At 43.5% G+C, this 23,679-nt stretch overlaps 2 protein-coding genes across 7 annotated transcripts in view; one reads left to right on the top strand and one right to left on the bottom strand.

Annotated features, from left to right (window-relative positions):
• The window catches only part of TTC3 (tetratricopeptide repeat domain 3), a 119,764-nt gene extending 113,116 nt beyond the window's left edge, over positions 1-6,648 (bottom strand). Inside the window, exon 1 of one of the 6 annotated variants that reach the window (XM_027548883.1) lies at positions 6,563-6,648. The gene's annotated coding sequence lies outside the window, so the exon portion shown is untranslated. Of the gene's footprint in view, positions 1-6,453 lie in introns of all 6 variants that reach the window. The other 5 variants (XM_027548866.1, XM_027548831.1, XM_027548871.1 and 2 more) reach the window with 5 other exon arrangements.
• A 181-nt stretch (positions 6,649-6,829) lies between these two features.
• PIGP (phosphatidylinositol glycan anchor biosynthesis class P) lies at positions 6,830-19,622 on the top strand. The gene is made up of 5 exons (XM_027548896.1): positions 6,830-6,972; positions 7,423-7,526; positions 16,318-16,390; positions 18,478-18,596; positions 19,422-19,622. The coding sequence occupies exons 2-5, from the start codon at positions 7,445-7,447 to the stop codon at positions 19,532-19,534; spliced, it is 387 nt and encodes a 128-aa protein (XP_027404697.1). The 5' UTR covers positions 6,830-6,972; positions 7,423-7,444; the 3' UTR covers positions 19,535-19,622.
• The last annotated feature ends 4,057 nt before the right edge of the window (positions 19,623-23,679 follow it).

The raw sequence follows: 23,679 nt of genomic DNA, 5'->3' as shown, positions 1-23,679 counted from the left end.
AAAGCAAAAATGAACTTTGAAGAATTCCATAGCTTTACATGCTCATAGTAGAAAACCGGAATGGCTGAAAAGTAGTAAGCTAATCATGCAGTTTAGGTTAGAAAATAATAAAATCAAAGAAAATCTTCTTTATCAACAGTTTAGAAAAACCGTTGTTATTTTTATCAATTAAAAATAAAGTGTGCCTCTGGTGAAGATTGTATCAATAAATATTTGCATGCTCAAAATAAATAAATAAACTAAAAGAAGGAAAAGGAAGGAAATCATAAAGGAGAAAAAGACTAAAAATATAATAGAACAAAATATTAATAGACCAAAAATTCATCCTCTGCCAAGATTAATAAGATAGATAAACTTTTGGCAAAATTAATGAAAAAAGTCACAAATAACATCCAATATGAGAAAGGGAAGATAACTACAAATAAACGATTAAAATGGGAATTAAGACAGTACCCTGAACCTGATGAAAATAAATTTGTTGAAAAAAATTTCTAAAATTTATCACACTGTAAATCAACTATATTCCAACAAAAAGTTAATTTAAAAAATAAATAAAATTTACAAAACTCACTAAAAGCTGAAAAGCTGAAGTCTTATTACTATTCAATTGCTAATTACTACTAACCTATCTATAATTTACAATCCTTCCACACAAAAAATTAGATCCAAACGATCTCACAGGTAAATGCCACCAAGCTTTTAAGAAACAAATTACTCCAATCCAAACTGTCCAGAGAAGAGAAAAAAAATGAATCACTGTACCTGGCATAAAGCAGTGTAACCTGAACACCAAAACCAGACAAGATAGTCAAGAAAAAAAATGACAGGTGATTTCATTCATCAACAGATGCAAAAATCTAAATAAAATACTAGCAAACTTCATCCAGTTCACAAAAAGACAACCCATCAAAGTCAACTTACATCTATCTTAAGAACAAATGTAAGAGAGAATTAAGAATTTTTAAATATATAAATTGGAACCACTACACTTAGTGTATTAAAGGAGAAAATCCACAAGATACTGTCAACAGACGCAGAGAAGCATGTGACAAAATAGGCAAATGACGACTTCCCTAACTTAGTAAAGACTGTCTACAGAAACTCATAACAAACATTTTTAAGGGGAAAACATTCTTTTTGAAATCAAGAACAAACATGTATGCTCACTATAAATCACTTCTAATAACCATAATCACATCCATCAAACATAGATCTAGAAGTGTGCCAGCATAATAAGCCAAGAAAAAAAAAATTAAGGAAAATTGGAAAGGAAAGGAGAACCAAAAGTGTCACTATTTGCAAGTGATATAATTATCCACATAGAAAACCCAAAAGAATTATAGAAAATATATCAGAATAAGTGTTTATCAAGTGAATGACTAAAGTTCAGTGTAAAAAAATCCATAAATTTCTATTAACAAACAGGAAACAGAATCTAAAAAGCATCATTTGTAACAGCAACAAAACTCCTAGAAACATCAGAATCAACATTTAAAAACTGTTAGATCTGTAAGGAAAAATTCACAAAACTGTATCAAAGTCATTAGAAACCTAAATAAATGGAAATACATACCTCAAAATCTTAAAGATTTCAAATCTCTCCAAACTGATTTTAATCATTCCAATTCATTCCTGAAAAGCTTCTTCTGCCATATGACAAGATTCTTACAAAAACAGCTAAGACTCAAGTGCCCCCCAAACATCAAGATGTCAGGTAAAACTACAGCATTAATAATCATGACAGTGTGCTATCAACAGATAGACAGGTGGACAAGTGGTACAGAAAGGAGAATCAGAAACAGATCCATGCATATAGAAACTAAACATGTAAAAAAAGGTGGTTCAGCAGATCACTGGTGAACAGAGAGCCAATTCAATACATGGTATGTGGTCAACTGTAGCCACATGGAGGGAAAAATGAGTGTGGATCATTAACTCACACCATATACAAAAATCAGTACCAGATGGATTACCAACTTAAATGTGAAAGGCATCATTTAAAAATTTTTAAAGAGAAACACAGGAGAATGTCTTGATGATCCCAGGGCATTGTAAATTTCCGATTAGATTACCTTGAAATTAAGAACTTCTGTTCACCAAAACACACCATAAAGTGCAAAAAGACCACGAACTGGAATAAGATATTTACAATGTATATTCCTAATAAACGATTACTGTTACCTGTTACAGTTTTAAAAGAGAACCCAACAGAAAAGTGGGTGAGAGATATGACCAGGTATTTGTGTGTGTGTCTGTGTGTGAACGATCAATTTCCTTTTTGTGAATAAAAGGGAGATAGATGGTTCACAGACAAAGGAAAAGATGTTCAAAGTCATTAACAATCAATAAATGCACATTAAAACCACAATGCACATTTCATATCCATTTGGCAAATATTAAGAAGTTTGACAAGTAACAAGTGTTGCAAAGGATATAGATCAACTGTAAATCTTAACACAATGCTAATCAAAGTATATAAATTGACAAAATAGCTCACCAAAGCATAAGCTGGTACAACCACTTCAGAAAACAATTTGGTGTCATTTTATAGTTGAACCATATATTCATACCCCACAGTCCAGCAATTCCACTTCTAGTAAATAGCTTACCACAGTGGTATTTCAACATTCTTTTTACTGATGAACCACAATAAATGCTATTAAAGATTACACTCATACTTTAAATGACATCTAAAAAATTTCAGTCCTAAGTTTAATTGCTAGAGTATCACAGTGACATTTTAAAATAACACTGACATATCACTGGTTTAAAATGTTGTAATTATTACAGCATCGAGTTCATCAAAAGATAACTAGTATATATGCTGATGTGTTTGTGTGTGTGCACTCTAAGTCACTTCAGTTGTGTCCCACTCTTTGTGACCCTATGGACGGTAGCCCACCAGGCTCCTGTGTCCACGGGATTCTCCAGGCAAGAATACTGGAGTAGGTTGCCATGCCCTCCCCCAGAGGATATTCCCTGCCCAGGGCTTGAACCTGCGTCTCTTACACCCCCAGCATTAGAAGACAGATTCTTCACCACTACCATCACCTGGGAAACCCTACATAATGCTGATAATTAAACATAAAAGTTACACTTTATTGGAAACGCAGCTCTTGAGGAGATGGAAAGTGTCTGCATTAAAAGAAGTGTTTCCTAACACTATAGCTGCATGTATTTTAAATTATCCTTTTGTTCCATGGAGAGTTTTTCAATTGGGACGTTACCCTGATAAGATTCCATGCAAGTAAGTGGTATGCCTTCCTAATTTAAGGCAGAAATGCTACTCTGAAGGGGGAGGTGGGCAAGTAGAGCCAAGAGGAAGTTTCTATCACAGGCTTCAGGCATTACCAATTTTAGGAAAGGATACACGTGGAATTTAGTATCTACAAATTGATTCATTAATATCACTTGTGCCCAAATACCCCTCAGAAAATTTTTATTACTTCCCTGGAAGGCATATATCCCAGTGTGAAAAGCAGACAAATTCTTGCAACTGTGTACCAGAAGAAATATATAAGAATCTTCAAAATAGCAAAACCTAGAAACAACCAAAATGTTCATCAACAGAAGAGTACATACACTGTGTTATATTCTCCAACAGAATATTACACAGCCATGAAAATTAATGAGATGTCTATCTGAATATCAGTGACTCTCAAAAACGTAACACTGAGTGAAATAAGCCAGCCCAACAAACTGTAAAATTCAAAAACAATAGAAACCATACAATACACTGTTGAGGGATATACACATATTTGATAAAATTATTTTTAAAATACAAGGAATGACACACAATTCAATAGAAGTCACCCTGGGGATGGTAACATTCAAAATCGGTCATTTTGATTCTTGGATTGAGTGGTGGGTTGAGAGGCGTTCATTTTATTGCCTTGCTTCACAACTTGTATATATGTTACATATATTTTGAAAGCATTAAGTATAAGTAGTACATTAAAGAGGAAAAAAGATTTTTTAAAACCCATTCATCATATGCAAAAAATAATTAAATCACCTCACCTGCCACTAGAGAGGTACATCTAACATACCATGGAAATCTTTATCTTACATCAACCATAGGAAGTACATTAGGTACAAAATAAATGTTCACTGCAATTAGTTTTATGAGAACCGAATGAGATAAAAGATTGAGTCAGCTCTGAGAGAGGAACCCATAGGCTTTACACAGGGCTAGAGCAGAAGCCAAGGCGGCTGTAGGCAAATTCAGCTGCAAGTTAAAGTTATAAGGAAGCTGGTCAGTAAAGAGGAGGCAAAAATGTAAGTCAGGTAACATAAAGGGTTTAGCAATAGTGTGAGGAAATGGGTGTCTTCACTCAGTACCACTCAGAGTGATGAGTTAGTGTAAGCACTTTGAGAGCTTCTGTGATATTTGGTTACATTGAAGATGCATACATCCTACTATGCAGCAAAACCCACTATTAGGTGTATTTTCTCAAGAAATTTCCAAACGTGCACAAAGCAGACAAATACAAGGATGTTCAAAGCAGGACTGTTTTTAGAGTCAAAAACCTTCAGAGTCCATCGGTAGGAAAACGGATTAGTAAACGGATCAGTAAATTATGGTATATTCATACAATGGAATTCTATATCAATTAAAATGAACCAAACACAATTATCCAATTTATTCACATGTAAATCTGAAAATGTGATGCTGATCGAAAAAAGCAAGTTGCAAAAAGACACATATTGTTTAATACCATTAAAGTTTAAAATACACACTAAAAAACAACACTATATATTGTTAATGGATTCACCGTGATCAAAGTATAAAATATGCAAGGAAATATACACAAACCTAAACACGGTGACTACCGCTAGGAAAAGAGAGGCGGGAATGAGAGCACCTCCATATTTTGCAATTTTAGTTCTTTAAACTAAAAAGAGGATCTGAAGTAAATTCGGCAAAATAATTACATCTGTAAATCTCAGTCATGAACTGGTTAGATCCCACTCTGTATTCTACGTCTGAAACCTTCCAGAAATTGAAAAGAAACAAAATGCCAGAAAATGAGGCAAGAGTAAGAAAACTGAGCAAATGAACAGGGAGAAACAGAGACCAAAAACGCAGCCCTTGAGCGCAGAGCACGAACCTTTGACAACCAAGAGGAGCAGCTGGGTTTCTAATATGTTTGAAGTTTCCTTCCCTGTGAAGCCTTGTAATAAATCCCATATCCCTTAGGATAAAACGCAAATTTCCTGCAATACAAAATGTACCTAACCAGAGCTGTAATTATGAGGAAATTGCTCCCAAAGGAGGATTGAAACCTGTAAGCTGTCTACCTTGTTTCTATCGCCAGGACCCTGGGCAGAAACCAAAAGAGGTCATTTATGTGAACGCCACAAAACACTTATGTGAACCGTTAAGTACCATCAAGAACGCCTAGGATTGGCTAGAACGTATTTGCCCAGCTGTCGCGTATACATATATTTTGTGGAAGGAGTCTGCCATCGAAGATCTTTGGACATCTTAGGAGGCCTCTAAAAATGGTACGCCACACGGGTACCAAACAACATTCACCTACGCCTTAGGTCCATTTTTGGCCTCTGGTCCCTTATTCCGTCCCCAGAACAGGCTGATTCGACAGGCCACACTGGACATCCTAAACACTACGGAGCCGCTAGCCGGACCCCCCGGCTGTCCCCGCCTCTTCCCATTAGCGATGGGAAATAGGGAAGAGGATGCTTCGAAGAAGCGCAGCGAGCACAGCGTTCAAGTCTCCCTCCCCCGACCCCCTCCCCGCACTCGGCAGCCATTCTCTCGAAAACAGGTGGCGCATTTGTAAAGAACGCAAAACACGGGGGAGGGGGGCGTGCAACAACGTTCACCAACACTCTCGAACGAAAACTCGCACCCCGGCGACCACGCACTCACTAGGACCCAGGCGCGCGGGGACACGAGAGGACGCACCCCCGCGCGGGCGCTGCTGCAAGGGGGTCGGTCACGACTGCAGGCGGCGCGGCCACGCGCGCGGGGAGGGTGGGGGGGGGGCGAGCACCCCAAGAGAGGGGCTGTGACACCAAGGCGGAGGGGGCACCCACACAGCCGGGGCGTCCACGCCCGGGCCGGGAAGAATCGACACCGACACAAAGGGGCCGCGAGGGCAGACATCTCGCGTGTCCACGCGCGCTCGGGCCGTCGGACCCCCACAAGGCTAGCGGGGGTGTCACCCACGCACCGACGGCGACGAGGGCGCGTGGGCGGCCTGGGGACGCGCACACACACAAGGGCTTCTCCCACCTTCGCACAGGAGCCCCGAAGGACCCACACTTGCAGAACAGGGAAATCAGACAAAAAAGACACACCTACTGGGGCCGACGACAGCGGCCACACACACATACACACACCCCGAACCGGCACCATCCACCCCTCATACACACACTACAGGCACCACAGCCAACGACGCGGGGCGACGCGCACACACCCACACTCACCACACACCCCCGGAGGGGGTGTGGAGGGCCTCTCGCCCCGGCCATCTCGGCTGCTGCGCGACAAGCTGACACATCCGGCAGCCCCGCCGCGCGCCAGGTGTGCACTCACCGGGGCTCGCAGCCCGCGAGCCTCGGACGCGGGCAGCCGCAGCCGCCGCCTCCACAGGCTCTCCACGTCAGCCGCCGGGCGGGCGGGCGGGCGCTAGCGGCCGGGCGGCGGCAGTGGGGCGGGGAACGTGCGTCACGTGAGCCGCAACGCACATGCGCCGTCGCGCACGCCCCTCCCCGTCCCCCGCTGCGAGCCCCGCGATTTCCCTCTCGCCCCCGCGCTCTCGAGCTGCTGACTGACCCCCGTCGCGGTGCGCTTGCGCGCGGGCAGGGTTTCCGTGGCGACCAGGCGGTTCGCTGTTTGTCCTCTTTCGCCCTCCTGCGGCTCCCCTAGTCCGCGCCTGCGCCGAGGCCTCGGCCCTGAGGTGGCCGAACGTGCCGCTGGGGGAGTCGGCGCTTGGAGGACCCAAGGTCGAGGGCCACCCCGCAACCCGGGGGCAACTCGAATGAGAAAATTGACCTATGAGACGGCAGGGCCCAGTTCTGGGTGTCGAGGCCCAGGCGGGAGGGCGCTTGGGCGCGGGCCCCCCCATCCGTCCTTGCCCTTTCTTCCCTGTTCTTATTGAGGCGAAGCCTGCAGAGTTGGGGTGGCGTTCAGTGCCACCCCCACCCCCCACTGCAGGAGGTGCGCGCTTTAGCCCGTTGCTTGTGTGCGCGCGCACGTGAGGTTGGGGGTCTGGTTGCTCGTGCAGGCAACGTTTGGGTGATTGTGTGCACGTGTGCAAGCAGGTGTGTATCCTGTTTGGTTTACTGGAGAAACGCAGAGGCTGTGCCCATAGCAAAGCGGTGAGATTATAATAGACCCATAGTGAAAATGAGTGGATCACTGACAGATAACTTGTTTTTGTTTTCCCCCCACAGCATATCTAAAGCCACGGGGAAAATGGTGGAAAATTCACCGTCGCCGTTGCCAGAAAGAGCGATTTATGGCTTTGTTCTTTTCTTAAGCTCCCAATTTGGCTTCAGTAAGTACTCTCCTGATGGATGGCCAGGGCCTGTCTCTGATGTTCAAGGACAAGGAAATTATTCCGTTTGTTAGTAGAATGTGTACACATGAACTGTGATTCTTTCAACCTTTGTCTCTTTTTGAGAAAACCTGAAGAGACCTCTTGTCTCTTCAGCGTGTTCTGTATGCCAGACATGAGCCTGAAAGATTTAGTCTCAACAGATCTTTAAAAATGCCTCACCAGGAAGGATTGCAGAGGAAATGAAACCTGATCCCTGCCCTTAAGAAGGTCTTGGTTTTGTGGACAAGATAGAGGATTAAATCTCAGTTAATAGTATCTCAGTTGATACGTGCCTTGGGAACCTAATGAAGAGATAAGAAATCAAAATGGAAATTCAGGGAATTTGGCAATTCTGGCAGTCTGGTGGTTAAGACTCTTGCGCTCTCACAGCCAAGGCTCAGGTTCGATTCCTCGTCACAAGGATAAGGCACTGAGGCAGTGCAGCCAAAAAAAGAAAGTCAGAGTTAATTTTTCTCCCAGGGACTTTATCTCCTACAGTAAGAAGGAAGAAGTGGGAAGGCCTTGAAGGGAAGCATGGTGAGGTTTGGAAAGGAGTAATCTGGTGTGGCCCCAGTGCAGCTGTGGGAGTTTGGGAGGAACAGGAATCAGGCTCCAGAAGTCCATCCTGGATCTCAGTCAGTCCTCATATGGTCCCATTTTACAGATAAGAAAGCTTGTTCTTTGAGACACCATATTTCCAGAGTCATACAGCAGGCCTCATGTCTCTCCCCAGAAGGATCTGAGAATTAGGGAGAAAAGTGGATGCCCAGAACTTTTTAGAATTTTGTGGACACCAGGCAGATGGAGTGGCCGTGCTTCTGAACACTAACTGCATCAGTATAGGCAACCAAGCTGTTGCCTAGGGCAGTCTATGAAGAAGTTATAGCTTGAGTCCAAATCCTGACTCCTCCACAGATTTGCTTTGTGGAGGACTGTTTGCATCTTCAATTCTTCAGATGCTTCATCTGTGGAAGGGTGAACATGTCTATTAAAAGCTAAGGAAGCATGAGACAGTCCTGTGAGATAGAAATTGTCATTAGTGTCTTCATTTGCAGATGAGAATATTGAGCACATGGGGCTTAAATAATGTGCCCAAGGTCACACCACTGGTAAATGATAGAGCTAAAATTTCAATGCCGGCATACTGGGTTGATGTCACTGTTCTGGCCCTCTATGTCTGTTGTAAAGATAAATTGCCATCATTTATGCAGAGCACTTAAAGGAATATGTAGCGTAGGAACAGTAAGTACAGCTTTCCCCTGCAAAACTAGAGGTGGCTTGGATGGTAAAGAATCTGCCTGCAATGCAGGAGACCTGGGTTTGATCCCAGGGTCAAGAAGAGCCCTTGGAGAAGAGAATGGCTTACCCACTCCAGTATTCTTGCCTGGAGAATTCCATGGAGAGAGGAGCTTGGTGGGCAAAGAGTCAGGTACAACTAAGCGACTTTCAGACACACATATTCTTATGAAACCTTGGCGAGCCAAAATGGTATAAAATGAAGAGCACATTTGCTAACGCACAAAACTTGAGCTCATGCACTCAATTTGATAAAGATACTTAGTTCAGGTAAAGATGCTCACAGACACAGTTCAAAGCTGTGGCGGCTTGACGCTAAGATGCTGAGTGTAGCCCTGGGAAAGGAGCTCGGACGAGCCACTCTACCTGCTCTGGGTGCGCACTGCTTCTACCACAGCTCCCTGCAAAACAGATGCAGAAAAGTTTTTTAGTAGAAGCAAAAATCCTCTTCAGATTTCCTTTGGTTAAAGAAAACATACTACTGTAGGTCTTTTCTAAGAGCAAAATGGCATAAAGTGGACTTTCAAAAAGTGGGGGCTACCTGTACTTCACTGGAGTGGGTTGCCATTCCCTTCTCCAGGGGAATTTCCTAACCCAGGCATTGAACCTGGGTCTCCTGCATTGCAGGCAGATTCTTTACTATCTGAGCCACCAGGGAAGCCCAATTAAACCTTAGCTGTGACTCTGATTGTTATCATCAATATCATCATTTTTGCAAATCTGTGTTCTATAGAGTATTTGAAGGATTAGAAACCATACAGATAAATAAAAGCAATGACTTTAATAAGACTTAACTCCAACAGGACCCACAATCACAAATTTTTTTTTTAATTGGAGGCTAATTACTTTACAATATTGTGGTGGTTTTTGCCATACATTCACATGAATTGGCCATGGGTGTACATGTGTTCCCCATCCTGACTCTCCCTCCCCATCCCATCCCTCAGGGTCATCCAGTGCACCAGCCCTGAGCACCTTGCCTCATGCATCGAACCTGGACTGGCAATCTGTTTCACATATGATAATCTACATGTTTCAATGCTATTCTCTGAAATCATCACACCCTCGCCTTCTCCCACAGAGTACAACAGTCTGTTCTTTACTTCTGTGTCTCTTTTGCTGTCTCATATATAGGGTCATCTTTACCATCTTTCTAAATTCCATATATATGTGTTAGTATACTGTATTGGTGTTTTTCTTTCTGACTTAATTCACTCTGTATAATAGGCTCCAGTTTCATCCACCTCATTAGAACTGATTCAAATGCATTCTTTTTAATAGCTGAGTAATATTCCATTGTGTATATGTACCACAACTTTCTTATACGTTCGTCTGCCGATGGACATCTAGGTTGCTTCCATTTCCTAGCTATTGTAAACAGTGCTGTGATGAACATTGGGGTACATGTATCTCTTTCAATTCTGGTTTCCTTGGTTTGAATGCCCAGCAGTGGGATTGCTGGGTTGTATGGCAGTTCTATTTCCAGTTTTTTAAGGACTCTCCACACTGTTCTCCATAGTGGCTGTACTAGTTTGCATTTCCACCAACAGTGTAAGAGGGTTCCTTTTTCTCCGCACCCTCTCCAGCATTTATTGCACAACCAGAAATTAATTCCACAAATTTTTCTTTTGTGCTTACAATGTGCTGGGCACTGTTACTGACCAGAGATGAGCAGAACAGCCCCAGATTTCCTGCTCTCAGAGTCTGCATTCTGCTGGGAGGGAGATGGTCAATGGACAATTTACATAAGTAAAACATATAGAATGTCAGATGATAGTGTGTACCTTGGGGAGAAATTAAGCAAGAAAGAGGGTAAGGAATGGAAGCAGCTTGCTGTTATAAGTACAGCTGTCAGGAGGTGCCTCACTGACAGATGAGTTTTAGGCACAGACACAAAAAATGAGAGTTGCCATGGCAATGTTGAGAAAGAGCCTCTCAGACAGAGAACATCCAATGCAAAAGCCTAACGATGCCAGTGGTTTGAAGGAATTGATGGAAGTCATTAAACCTGAGACAGGGAGGCAGAAAGTAATCAGGGAGGTGAGAAGCCAGTACCCAGCAGTTTTAATAAAACACAGTGGTAGGTGCACAGGGGTTATATGAGTCTCTCTGTATGTTGAAATATTTACTGAATTTAAAAGCTAATTGTAGGGACTTCCCTGGCAGTCCAGTGGTTAATAATCCTTCCAATGCAGGGCACAATCCCCTGGTTAGGGAACGAAGATCCCATGTGCTACGAAGCAGTGAACCCAGTGCGCCTCAACTAAGACCCAGACCAGATCAGATCAGTCGCTCAGTCGTGTCCAACTCTTTGCGACCCCATGAATCACAGCACGCCAGGCCTCCCTGTCCATCACCAACTCCCGGAGTTCACTCAGACTCACGTCCATCGAGTCAGTGATGCCATCCAGCCATCTCATCCTCTCTCGTCCCCTTCTCCTCCTGCCCCCAATCCCTCCCAGCATCAGAGTCTTTTCCAGTGAGTCAGCTCTTCGCATGAGGTGGCCAAAGTACTGGAGTTTCAGCTTTAGCCTCATTCCTTCCAAAGAAATCCCAGGGCTGATCTCCTTTAGAATAGACTGGTTGGATCTCTTTGCAGTCCAAGGGACTCTCAAGAGTCTTCTCCAACACCACAGTTTAAAAGCATCAGTTCTTCGGCGCTCAGCCTTCTTCACAGTCCAACTCTCACATCCATACATGACCACAGGAAAAACCATAGCCTTGACTAGACGAACCTTTGTTGGCAAAGTAATGTCTCTGCTTTTGAATATGCTATCTAGATTGGTCATAACTTTCCTTCCAAGGAGTAAGGTCTTCCAGGGAGTAAGACCCAGACCAGACAGAGTCAAATAAATTAAATAATTAACTTAAAAAAAAAGCTAATTGTCTTAATCTGTTTAGGCTGTGACAAGGTAGCTTAAACAATAGACATTTATTTCCCAGCTCTGGAGGCAGGAAGTCCAAGATCTGGATGCCAGCATGGTTGGGTTCTTGGTGAAGGCCCTGATGTGGTTTACAGACTCACTTTCTTGCTGTGTCCTCACATGGTGGAGGACAAGAGCGCACAGCTCTGATCTCTTCCGGGTCTCACGAGGACACTAATCCCATGATGGTGCCTGTCCCTCATGACCTCATCTATACCTAACTGCCTCTCAAAGGCCCTGCCTCCAAATCCACCACATTGGGGATTAGGGTTTCAATGTAATCATTTAGGGGGAGGGGCACAAATATTCCATCCATAACCGTAGTTGTAGACTGTGGTAATGGCTTTGAAGGAAATAAAGAGAAATGGCAAGGGAGTAAGAGGGTATGGCGTGCGGGTGGGACACAGCTGAAGAGCAAGCGATTGGGGAAAGCCTTTCTGCAGGTGATGTTTGAGCCAAGACAGGAAGCAAGCTAAGGGACCAAATGCACTGAAAGAGTCAGAGGAAGAACATTTCAGGCAGATAGCGCTCACTACAAGCTGAGTTACCCTGCTTCTGAAGGTTGTGTGAAGTGCAGACATGAGACGCCATCTGGAGCTGAAGCGTAGTGTGTAAGGACTGGACCTTGGAGGGGCAGGCAGGAGCCTGGTCCTTTTAAGTTCTTGCAAAGCCTAGGAAGGACTTTGGATTTTATTCTAAAGCCATCAAAGTTCAAAACTGGCAAGTGATGCCATCTGATCGGTATTTGGGGGGAAATCTCACAGTGCAGTGTGGAGAATCTTCAAGGTTGGAATTACTAGACGCCACTCTGAAAGCCTGGGAGTCCTCTTTGCTTGCACCACTTCTCCTCCCCCACCTTGTTCATCTGCTCCTGCCATTGGGCTTGCTGGGGCCTCTCCTCCTCCACAGAAACATCTTAGACGCAGCTCTCACAGCAGCACGCTTGAGATCCAGGCCTGAACTCCCCAGATGAAAACCTCTGGAGCCTGGGTAGTTATTTCTCTTGGTGTGTGGGTGGGTGGGTGCGTGTTCAGTCATGTCCGAGTCTTTGCAACCCCATGGACTGTAGCCCGCCAGGCTCCTCGGTCCATGGGATTTCCTCAGCAAGAGTACTAGAGTGGGTTGCCATTTACACCTCCAGGGAATCTTCCAGAAATACTCAATTATTCCCCTTGCCCAAAACATAAAGTTCACGTTCCTTGCCCACAGTCTTCATGATCTGGGACCCATTCACATTTCCAGCTGGTTTCTCACTGCTCAGAGCCTCCCACTGTATGCCCCAGCCACTCCAGGCTGCCTGGGGTTCCCCAGATACATTGCTTCCCCTTCATGCTGTTAACCAGTGCTCTGACTCCTGCCTGGGAGGAACAGGGCATGGGTGAACACATGCCCTGAGTTCTTGTTCCATCTCAGTAACTGTTAGCTTTGAGACCTCGGGCAAGTGACTTAAATTCCCCATGACTTAGTTTTTTTCATCTGTGAGTAAGGAATAATCTTGGCACACACTTCAGAAGGGTCTGAGAGGGGTCACATAAGACAGTGCTCAGGAGGTTCCTGCCACTGCATCTGGCTCATGTCTTTCACCCACAGGACTTGTGAGGATAGACACCACGTTTCATTTTTCTTCGGAGCCTTGACCTTTTCATAGCACCTAGCATATAGCAGATGTACAATAAATACTCATTCATTTAATTAGTTAAACTAAGCAAGTTATTTCCGTTTATGAATTTGCCTTGTGTTTTTGCCACCATTTGTATTTCATTAACCTTGAAATCTTGAGTTGCAAGCCCAATCCTTTCCAGCTTTTCCTTCTGCCATCCACCACCACACTCTCTTTTATTCCTAACACTCTCGCTGTAGCTCGTGGCCAGGAACACAGTTTTCTCGTTATTAATATTTCCTTCCTTCCTCACAACTGCAAGCCCAGCCATTAGCATTTTCATCTGCCTAACCCCCATTCATCCTTCAGGCCCCAGCTTAATGACTTCCTCCAGGAAATCTTTGCTGACCATTCACATCACTTCCATCACCACCACCGTGGGCTGAGGGCCGCCTTATGTGCTTCCGTATCATCTGCTGTTACTTGCTCATTAGCACTTACCACAGTGTATTGAAAATAGCAGTTTACTCATCTCTGGTCCTCTGCTTGGGGAGGGCAGAGGCCATCTCTTTCGGGTTCACCATTGTCTCACACTTCTGACATACAGAATTCTGTAATACATATCTGTTGAAAAAAATGTTAATCTTTTATCATAGTTGAGACAGGTGGTTTGAAATTTGTCTCTGGCACTTGGGCAGGGCTTCCCTGCTGGCCCAGATGGTAAAAAATCTGCCTGCAAAGCAGAAGACCTGGGTTCAATCCCTGAGTCAGGAAGATCCCCAGTGTTCTTGTCTGTAGAATTCCATGGACAGAAGAGCCTGGTGAGCTACAGTCCATGGGCTTGCAAAGAGTCAGACATGACTTAATGATAACACTTTAACTCTACCTTGGGCAGATGACGTAACATGTCCAAGATACCAGTTCCTCATCTGTAAAACTAACATAATACCTCCTAGGATTGTTTTGAGGAAATGAAATAATACATGTAAAGTGCTCAGAGGGCTTTCCTGGTGGCTCAGTGGTGAAGAATCTGCCAATGCATGGGACCCAAGTTCAATCCCTGGGTTGGAAAGATCCCCTGGAGAAGGAAATGGCAACCCACTCCAGTATTCTTGCCTAGGGAAATCCCATGGACAGAAGAACCTGGTTGGCTGCAGTCCATGAGCTCTCAAAAGAATCAGACATGACTTAGCAATTCAACAACAATGACAAAGTGCTTACAAGTGTGCTTAGCCCAAAGTGAGTGCTCAGAGGTTGGCTGTTGTTATAACAGATACAGCAGTAAAGGCCACAGAAACTTGACGTGGCAATAAGACTGTGCTCTAGGAGATAAAGCATGTCATGAATCAGAACAGGGTAGATAAATTCACCTTTACGCCACTAATTGTCTGTCGTTGTTTTAACCCTGTAGGAATGAAGTGTAGAATACCTACTGCATATAAAGAAAATTGCTAGGTGCTATAAGAATTACAGCAGTTCTTAAGGCATAATTTCTGCCCTTAAATTGATTAAAATAGTATGAGTTAAGACATATTTTTGTAAATAGTATGGGTTAAGTGTGAATTGCATAAATTAAAACATCAGTTCAGTTGCTCAGTCATGTCCGACTCTTTGCGACCCCATGGACTGCAGCATGCCAGGCCTCCCTGTCCGTCACCAGCTCCCGGAGTTTGCTCAGTCTCATGTCCATCAGGTTGGCGATGCCATCCAACCATCTCATCCTTTGTTGTCCCCTTCTCCTCCCGCCTTCAATCTTTGCCAGCATCAAGATCTTTTCCAGTGAGTCAGTTCTTCGTATCAGGTGGCCAAGGTTTTGGAGCTTCAGCTTCAGCATCAGTCCTTCCAATGAGTATTCAGGACTGATTTCCTTTAGGATGGATTGGTTTGATCTCCTTGCAGTCCGAGGGACTCTAAAAGAGTTCTCCAAGACCACAGGTCAAAAGCATCAATTCTTTGGCGCTCACCTTTCTTTATGGTCCAGCTCTCACACCCATACATGACTACTGGAAAAACCATAGCTTTGACTACACAAACCTTTGTCAGTAAAGTAATGTCTCTGCTTTTTAATATGCTGTCTAGGTTTGTCATAGCTTTTATCCCAAGAAGCAAACATCTTTTAATTTCATGGTTGCAGTCACCATCTGCAGTGATTTTGGAGCCCAAGAAAATAAAGTCTGTCACTGTTTCCATTGTTTCCTCATCTATTTGCCATGAAGTGATGGGACCGATGCCATGATCTTAAGTTTTTTGAATGCTGAGTTTTAAGCCAGCTTTTTCACTCCTCTTTCACATGAATTAAGACATACTTGTTTTAAGTAAGACTTGTTTAGTTGGTATAGAGTTTCAGATTCACACGATGAAAAAATTCCAGAAATATGTTTAACAGCAGTGCAAATATATTTAACACTACTGAACATTACGATTTCAAATGGTGTTTATGGTTTTCTAACCACAGTTTTTTAAAATGACTAGTAGGTCTTGCCCAGGAAATCTCATGGACAGAGGAGATGGTGGGCTACAGTCCATGGCATCACAAAGAGCCAGACACAACTTAGCAACTGAACAGCAGCGGCACACAGTCAGGCAGATTGTGATTTGGGAAAATAGTTCCTGATGGAAATGTGCCGTAAAAGGGAGAGTAAGTGACCTAGCAATGTGGAGTATAGGATTTTGTAAAAAATTAAACTTTGTGTATAGAATAATAGTTGTAGATATTGAAACAATAAAGTCCATGGCTAAAGGAAAAAAAAAAAAACTCGTAGAAAGTAATTGTGCAAGGTGTTACAGAAATGGTACAAATAAGGAGGAAAAAGTCATTTCTCAGTTAATCAAGGAACGTTCAAAGGACCTTTTTTTACTTGAATCTTGATAAATCAGATGCATGCCTTACTGACCTTTTTTCCTTTTTTGTTTTCCCCCTCTTCTGCAGTACTGTATCTTGTGTGGGCTTTTGTTCCTGAATCTTGGCTAAACTCCTTAGGCTTAACTTATTGGCCTCAAAAGTAAGTTTAATATATTTCTTAAATAAAGTGAGAGTATATCAGTGTTGTTTTGAAGGATCAGATTTTTCCTCAAGACTTTTTCAAATCTTATATTTAATCTTTTAAGATCTGCACATAACCATATAGAAACGTAAAGCTTTAAAAAAATCATTATTGATATGTTTCTGCTTAAAGATGGTGGGCTGAATGTACATCTCTATCTCCACTTCCTTCCAAAATCTTCATAAAATAAGCCTATAATAAAAAATAATTGTTAAAATATAAACCCACAGGAGCAAATAAAGGGACAGGAGAGATGTATCAATAAAATCTGGGAAGTGGATTGCAGACAGGTAGAGAGGTACCTGACTTAATTCCCACTGTCCCACGTCAGTCATGCAGGAGGCAGCCAGAGCCTCTGTGCCCACACACAGAGGCCCAGACATTGGAAGTGTGGCTACCTCTTTACATTGTATTTCTTGTTCAGGCTGAAACAGTGTTTAAAGAGCATTTGGCCCTCCAATCCTCCTCAGCCTTTAAAGCTGAGAGACAAACCCTCCCCTGCAGAAGGAGTTTTACACTCTGGAAAGACTGAATTGAGCCTGTAATCTGGGGTACTCTAGGTCTGTGTAGGCACCTTACTGAAAACAGGAATAAGTGACAATCTGCTTTGCTGAAGTGTGAGTCCTCCCAAGCACCTGTCCTACCTCCCACCTCCTCCCAGCAAGATCGGAGGGTCCTCCCTGAGAAAGCTGGCTCAAAGGCTTCTGAAAACGAGAGGTCCACCAGGGCAATGACCAGGTCTCCCGTAGTGAGGGTCATCAGTTGGCCATTCCAGGCCGCATACGCACAGTGTTTCCAGTTAACTTGTTAGTACTTCATCTGTATTTCTTTAATGTTTCCCCCGACATGTCCTCTCCCCGTACTTCATATGTAAATGTGAGTGGACAACCACAACTTACCAGACATAAAGCCTCTAAAATGAAATAAAAGAGAAAAAGCAAAAGAAACTTGAAAGAAATGGAGATAATGCAAAGAACAAAAGAAAACGTTAACAAAATCCTCAGCGATAAGAAAAGAGTATAACTATGAAGCAACAGAATGCTATAAATAAAAAATGTTCAGAGAATTACTGCATAGAAATCATAACTATGATAACCAAAATTAACATTTTAATTGAACATTTAGAAGAAACACCGAAAGTGATCTCCAGAAAGTAGAATGCTATGCTATGCTATGCTAAGTCACTTCAGTCGTGTCCGACTCTGTGTGACCCCATAGACGGCAGCCCACCAGGCTCCCCCGTCCCTGGGATTCTCCAGGCAAGAACACTGGAGTGGGCTGCCATTTCCTTCTCCAGTGCAGGAAAGAGAAAAGTGAAAGGGAAGTCGCTCAGTCGTGTCCTACTCTTAGTGACCCCATGGATTGCAGCCTAACAGGCTCCTCCGTCCATGGGATTTTCCAAGCAAGAGTACTGGAGTGGGGTGCCATTAGAGTATAGCAAAACAGAAAATAGAGACAAGATGAGAGAAGTAAAACAGCAAAAAATCCAAGTCTTAGAAGTTCCAGAAAGAGAAAATGGCAAGAAAGAAAGAAATTACACACCAATAAAACATGAGAGCATTTGACATGCCTAAAAGTATCAAGAGGCATATTAGAATCTGTCAGAGAATTTGAGGATTGATTATTGATAGGCACATGGAAAACCAAGCAAACAGACTAAAAGTGGTAACTACTACAAAAAATTGTACAAGACGTAAAATAATAATATATTACGGTGCTCAGTTGCAAACGTTATTTATATAAACATTTTCATGTCCATATTACCAAGTTCAGAGAAAATATCTGAAGTTGAAAACAAATCAAGAAGCAATGAATGATATGAGAATGTTGTATAGAAAAGAGGAGGTAAACGCCAAAAGAAACAGCTCCCGTGCCCGAAAACAAGAGAAGCCCACTTTCCACAACTAGAGAAAGGCCAAGTGTAGCAGTGAAGACCCACCATAGCCAAAAGATAAACTTTAAAAGTGTGTTAACTTGGTGATGGACTCTTGAGAACTGCAGCTTTCCGTGAAGTCTGTTGCCTGTTTTAACATTCTCTTCTGCAGGTATTGGGCCGTTGCTCTGCCTGTGTATCTCCTCATTACCATAGTCATCGGTTACGTCCTCTTATTTGGAATAAACATGATGAGTACCTCTCCACTTGACTCCATTCATAATATCACAGGTAAATTTACATCCGAGGAAACTGCTAGGGGAGGCAGGAGCGGGTATTAACACTTTTATCAAGAGAAGCGACCAAAAGCAGGCTACGGCAAGTGACACATGGTCGCAGTAGAAAGGACCTTGGAGAAATAGATCAACAGTTACACCAGAGAAAGTGGTCACAGGGCACAAATAAGCTTTTGTGAAAACACTGTTTAATAGCGCTAGTTAACAGCCACAAATATGTAATGTGTTCCCTGGAAACTCTGCGAGAAATTTCTGTCATCCTAAACAGGCTGTGCAGATCCAGGAATGACAGAAGAGGTCCCTGCAGACTCTGTCTGGGAGGAAGAACTTGGGTGGCGGGGGGAGGGTGTCCTCGGGGTCACTGTGTACCCCAGACACAGTTATGTGGTCAGAAGAGTCACAGGTAACCTACTGTGTTCCCTGCATGTTTAGTTGGAATTACAGCAGATAGACAGTTTGTACAAAGAGGGGAAATTGTAAAGTTTATATGAAGGATTGTACCAAATAGTTTCATAGTTTTGGGGTGTTGGTGTAATTCTGTTTCTGTGAGCAATGTGCGATGGGACTTGAATCATCATTGTACAGTTGAATGAAACAATTTCTTATCCAAGTTAGAGGTTGCAAAAAGTGTTTTGCTGGTTTTTATTCTAATTGGGACATTTCTTCTAAAAAGAGGATTTGAGGGGCCTTTTAATTACATCACACAGGGTATTTGTCCTTATCCAGACGTTAGCCCAGTACACTACATGCTGGGTCTCCACAAGCACAGAGACTGTTGAAGAGATTACTTGGATAAACAGAGCCTTTTGTCTTCTTACAGATAACTATGCCAAAAACCAGCAGCACAAGAAAGACCAAGAAGAGGCCATCCCAGCACTAAGAGATATTCCTATTAGTGAAGTAAACCAAATGTTCTTTCTTGAAGCTAAATAACTTTACACCAAGAACTTAATTGTATGTGGACTAATACCAAACATTTATTATAAATTTTTGACATAAAGGTTTGAACCATACTAATTTAGACTGTCTTTTGGATTAATATCCAGTGTTGAAATGTAAAAAAAAAAAAAAGTAGGTTGAACTTCTTTTATATTAAGTTCTAATAATATTATAAATGTTATCAAATAGTAGTTACTAATGGACAGAAGAAATATTGCATTACTATATGGCAAAAAGGCATTCACGTTGTAATTTTCAAAGGGCAGTTATATCCTCCCCACTGTTTGTTCTTCGAAGCCCAAAATTCAAACTCTCAGACTTTGGAGGAGACATTTAATGTGTCTAAGGGACAACTACGTGGGTGGTCAGGGAGGGCTGCTGAGAGGAGACAGCTGGGGTTGAGATTTGATCGGCAGAATCAGTCGTCATTTAGGAATATGAGCAGGGCAGGAAGGCGCTTTCTGTACTGAACAGCCAGGGCAGAGACCTGCCGGTTGAAGGAGCTTGTTGTGTCGTACGGCCCGCAGGCCAGCAGGGGGCCTCGTGCTTGCTTGCTGCGGGAGGGCGTGAGCATTGTGTGGGCCCGAGTGAGATGTCAGGTTTACCTGTCACTATGATGGGTGTGAGGCACTTTAGATACTGAACCATCGGGAGGTTTTAAGGAAGAGTGACGTGGCCCGATCTGTGTCTTTAAAAGCCACTCGGGGGAGGTCCCTGGCAGTCCTGTGGTTAGGACTCTTGCACTTTCACTGCAAAGGGTGCAGGTTCAGTCCCTGGGGAACTAAGATCCCACGAGCCACAAGGCCCAGCCAAAAAAAAAAAAAAAAATATATATATATATATAAAAGCCACTGGGTAGTGAATGGAGGCTGGATTCAGAGGAGGACTTGGGGTGGGGCAAGACTGTGGACGTAAGGAGACTGGTCAGGAGACTATTACGTTAGTCCAGGCAGGAAGTGCTTGCAGAGGGGTGGCAGTCGGGCTGGGGAGGAATGGGTAGCTTTGTAGCATTTGTTGGTGACACAGCTGGATCTGGTGGTTCAGGGTAGGCAGGTCACGAGAGGAGTTGTGGATCAAGGGTCACTCCTAGGTCTTTTTGAGTTAAGGAACTGAGGAGATGATCGTGCCTTCCACTGAATCAAGCAGATTTGGGGAAGTACTCTTGAAGGGGTTGGAGGATTTGGTATACACATTAGTTTGAGTAACTCTGCCGGGGCGTCCCAGGTGGTGCTAGTGGTATAAAAAGCTTGCCTGCCAATGCAGGAGATGTAAAGAGACTGGGGTTCAATCCCTGGGTCAGAAAGATCCCCTGAAGAAGGGAATGGCAACCCACTCCAGTATTCTTGACTGGAGAATCCCAAAGGCAGACAGACCTGGCAGGCTACAAGTGCACAGGGTCACAAGGGTCAGACACAACTGAGGCGACTTGGCACGCACACATGCCATACTAGTGTCTGGGTATGTCTCACATAAGGTGAAGAATTTTAGATGGAAGTAAGTTTGAAAAAACAAACCATACGCAATTTAGCAAGAGTGTACTCACAGTTGGCCAGTGGGACCAAATCTAAATTCATCCAGTATTCAAGGCCACGTAACTTTCGATAACTTAAATCTCTACACCAGTTTGGAGACACTTTTTCACTTATGCAAATTTAACTATGCTTTACTACAAACAGGAAAGAAAAGAAAAACTACTAATTTTCAATAGTTGGGAAAACTAGAACTTTCATACTGACATGTAAGTTCTGGAGAAGGCAGTGGCACCCCACTCCACTACTCTTGCCTGGAAAATCCCATGGATGGAGGAGCCTGGTAGGCTGCAGCCCATGGAGTCGCTAGAGTCAGACACAACTGAGTGACTTCACTTTCACTTTTCACTTTCATGCATTGAAGAAGGAAATGGCAACCCACTCCAGTGTTCTTGCCTGGAGAATCCCAGGGACGGCAGAGCCTGGTCGGCTGCCGTCTGTGGGGTTGCACAGACTCGGACACGACTGAAGCAACTTAGCAGTGACTTAGCAGCCTTATCCCTGCCTTGTAGAGGCGTGAGCTGGATGCTCTGAAGGTGCTGTTTCTGTTCTCTAGTGAGTCCCAGTTCCCAAGTCAGTTTATGGTAAGGGCATGTCACCACACTTAAGAGCAGTTTGAAGGGACCAGCCAACTCTGTCAGGGGTAGAGTGGTCGATAAACTGTGTCCTGTTTATACAGTGGAAAACCACACAGCCCTGCAAACACGAAAAATTACTGCTCTACCTAGCAACATGAGTGAACATCACAGACACAGTGTTGGGCATAAAAAGCCAGACATAACAGAGTACATGTATACTGTGTGATGCCATTTATATGGAGGTCAGAATCAGGAAAAACTAACCTACGGTGAAAAACATTAGAATAGTGGAGTGAACTAGGAGAGGCTTCCCTGGGGCTCAGTGGAAAGACTCTTAACTGCAATACAGGAGATGCAGGAGGTATGGGTTCAGTCCCTGGGTTGGGAAGACCCCCCTGGAGAAGGAAATGGCCACCCACTCCAGTATTCTTGCCTGGAGAATCCCATGGACAGAGGAGCCTGGAGGGCTGTCGACCATGGGGTCACAGAGAGTCGGACATGACTGAGTGACTAAACCACAACAAAAGAGCAGTACTGTGTCCCATCCCCAGAGATTTTGACTCATTGGTCTGAGCTGGGGCACAGGCTGGGGTAATCTTTAACATCTCCCAGATGCTTATAACTTGCAGCCAGGATCGGAACTTCTGCCTTCACCAACTGGACTTGACTGAGCCTGGGGTCAGCCAGGGGAATGGCCATTCACTTTGGAAGAGAGAGTGGCAGTTAACAGAGCTGTCCTCTCCCGACCAAACTATGAGCTGTGATTCTTTTGAAGGTCACGATCAGTTTAGTGCAGTGATTCTCAGCCTTTTTTATTTTCTCTCCCTCCTCTTTTTAAATCTCAAGACTCCTTTATATTTGGGTAAAGACCCAAAGATATTTTGTGTACGTGGATTACATTTAGAAATGAAAATAGAAATGTTAAAAGTATTGGTTTATAAATAATAAGCCTATTAAATTTTGTTGTATTTAATACTTTATTTAAAAAAATAACTATATTTTCCAGAACAAATTTAGTGAGATGAGTAGAATTGTTTTACATTTTTGTGAAGCTATTTAGCATCTGGCTTAAAGACAGACAGCTGGGTTCTCAGACCTGCATCTGCAATCTGTTCTGATACCACATGCCCTAAACCTCTGGAAGATTCCACCGAACACTCAGAATGTGTGAAGAAGACAAATAGCATCTTAATGTTATTACGAAAATGGTTTTGACCTTACAGACCCCCTGAAAGGGCTTCCCCAATGGCTCAGGGATAAGGAAGCCACCTGCAATTCAGGAGACTCAGAGAGGCAGGTTCAATCTCTGGGTCAGGAAGATCCACTGAGGAAGGAAATGGCAACCCACTCCAGTATTCTTCAGTAAAGAATCTGCCGGCAATGCAGGAGACTCAGGTTCGATTCCTGGGTCTGGAAGATCCCCTGGAGAAGGGCTAGGCTACCCACTCCGGTATTCTTGCCTGGAGAATCCCATTGACAGAGGAACCTGGGGGGCTACAGTCCATGGGGTCGCAAGAGTTGGACACGACTGAGTGCCTTTCACTTCACTTTCACTTCCAGTATTTTTTTTAATAAATTTATTATAATTGGAGGCTAATTACTTTACAATATTGTAGTGGGTTTTGCCATATATTGACATGAATCAGCCATGGGTGTACCTGTGTCCCACTGTCCCAAACCCCCCTCCCACCTCCTTCCCCATCCCATCCCTCTGGGTCGTCCCAGTGCACGGGCTTTGAGGGCCCTGTCTCATGCATCGAACCTGGCCTGGCAATCTGTTTCACATGTGGTAATATACATGCTTCAGTGCTGTTCTCTGAAATCATCCCACCCTCACCTTCTTCCACAGAGTCCAAAAGTCTGTTCTTTGTATCTGTGTCTCTTTTGCTGACTCACATATAGGGTCATTGTTACCATCTTTCTAAATTATGTATGTGTGTGTGTGTGTGTGTTAATATACTGTATTGGTGTTTTTTTTTTCTGGCTTACTTCACTCTGTATAATAGACTCCAGTTTCATCCGCCTCATTAGA

This window comes from Bos indicus x Bos taurus, chromosome 1 (genome assembly GCF_003369695.1).
Source record: "Bos indicus x Bos taurus breed Angus x Brahman F1 hybrid chromosome 1, Bos_hybrid_MaternalHap_v2.0, whole genome shotgun sequence".
Classification (NCBI taxonomy): domain Eukaryota; kingdom Metazoa; phylum Chordata; class Mammalia; order Artiodactyla; family Bovidae; genus Bos; species Bos indicus x Bos taurus.
Note: the sequence above shows the minus strand (reverse complement) of the source record. Positions and strands in the feature narration are given on the sequence as shown.

Excerpts from the sequence above, each read along its gene's own strand:
- PIGP (XM_027548896.1), top strand. The coding sequence starts at position 7,445 with ATGGTGGAAAATTCACCGTCGCCGTTGCCAGAAAGAGCGATTTATGGC. Across the intron at positions 7,527-16,317 it reads AAGCTCCCAATTTGGCTTCA|TACTGTATCTTGTGTGGGCT; the intron begins GTAAGTACTCTC and ends CCTCTTCTGCAG. Across the intron at positions 18,597-19,421 it reads CTCCATTCATAATATCACAG|ATAACTATGCCAAAAACCAG; the intron begins GTAAATTTACAT and ends GTCTTCTTACAG.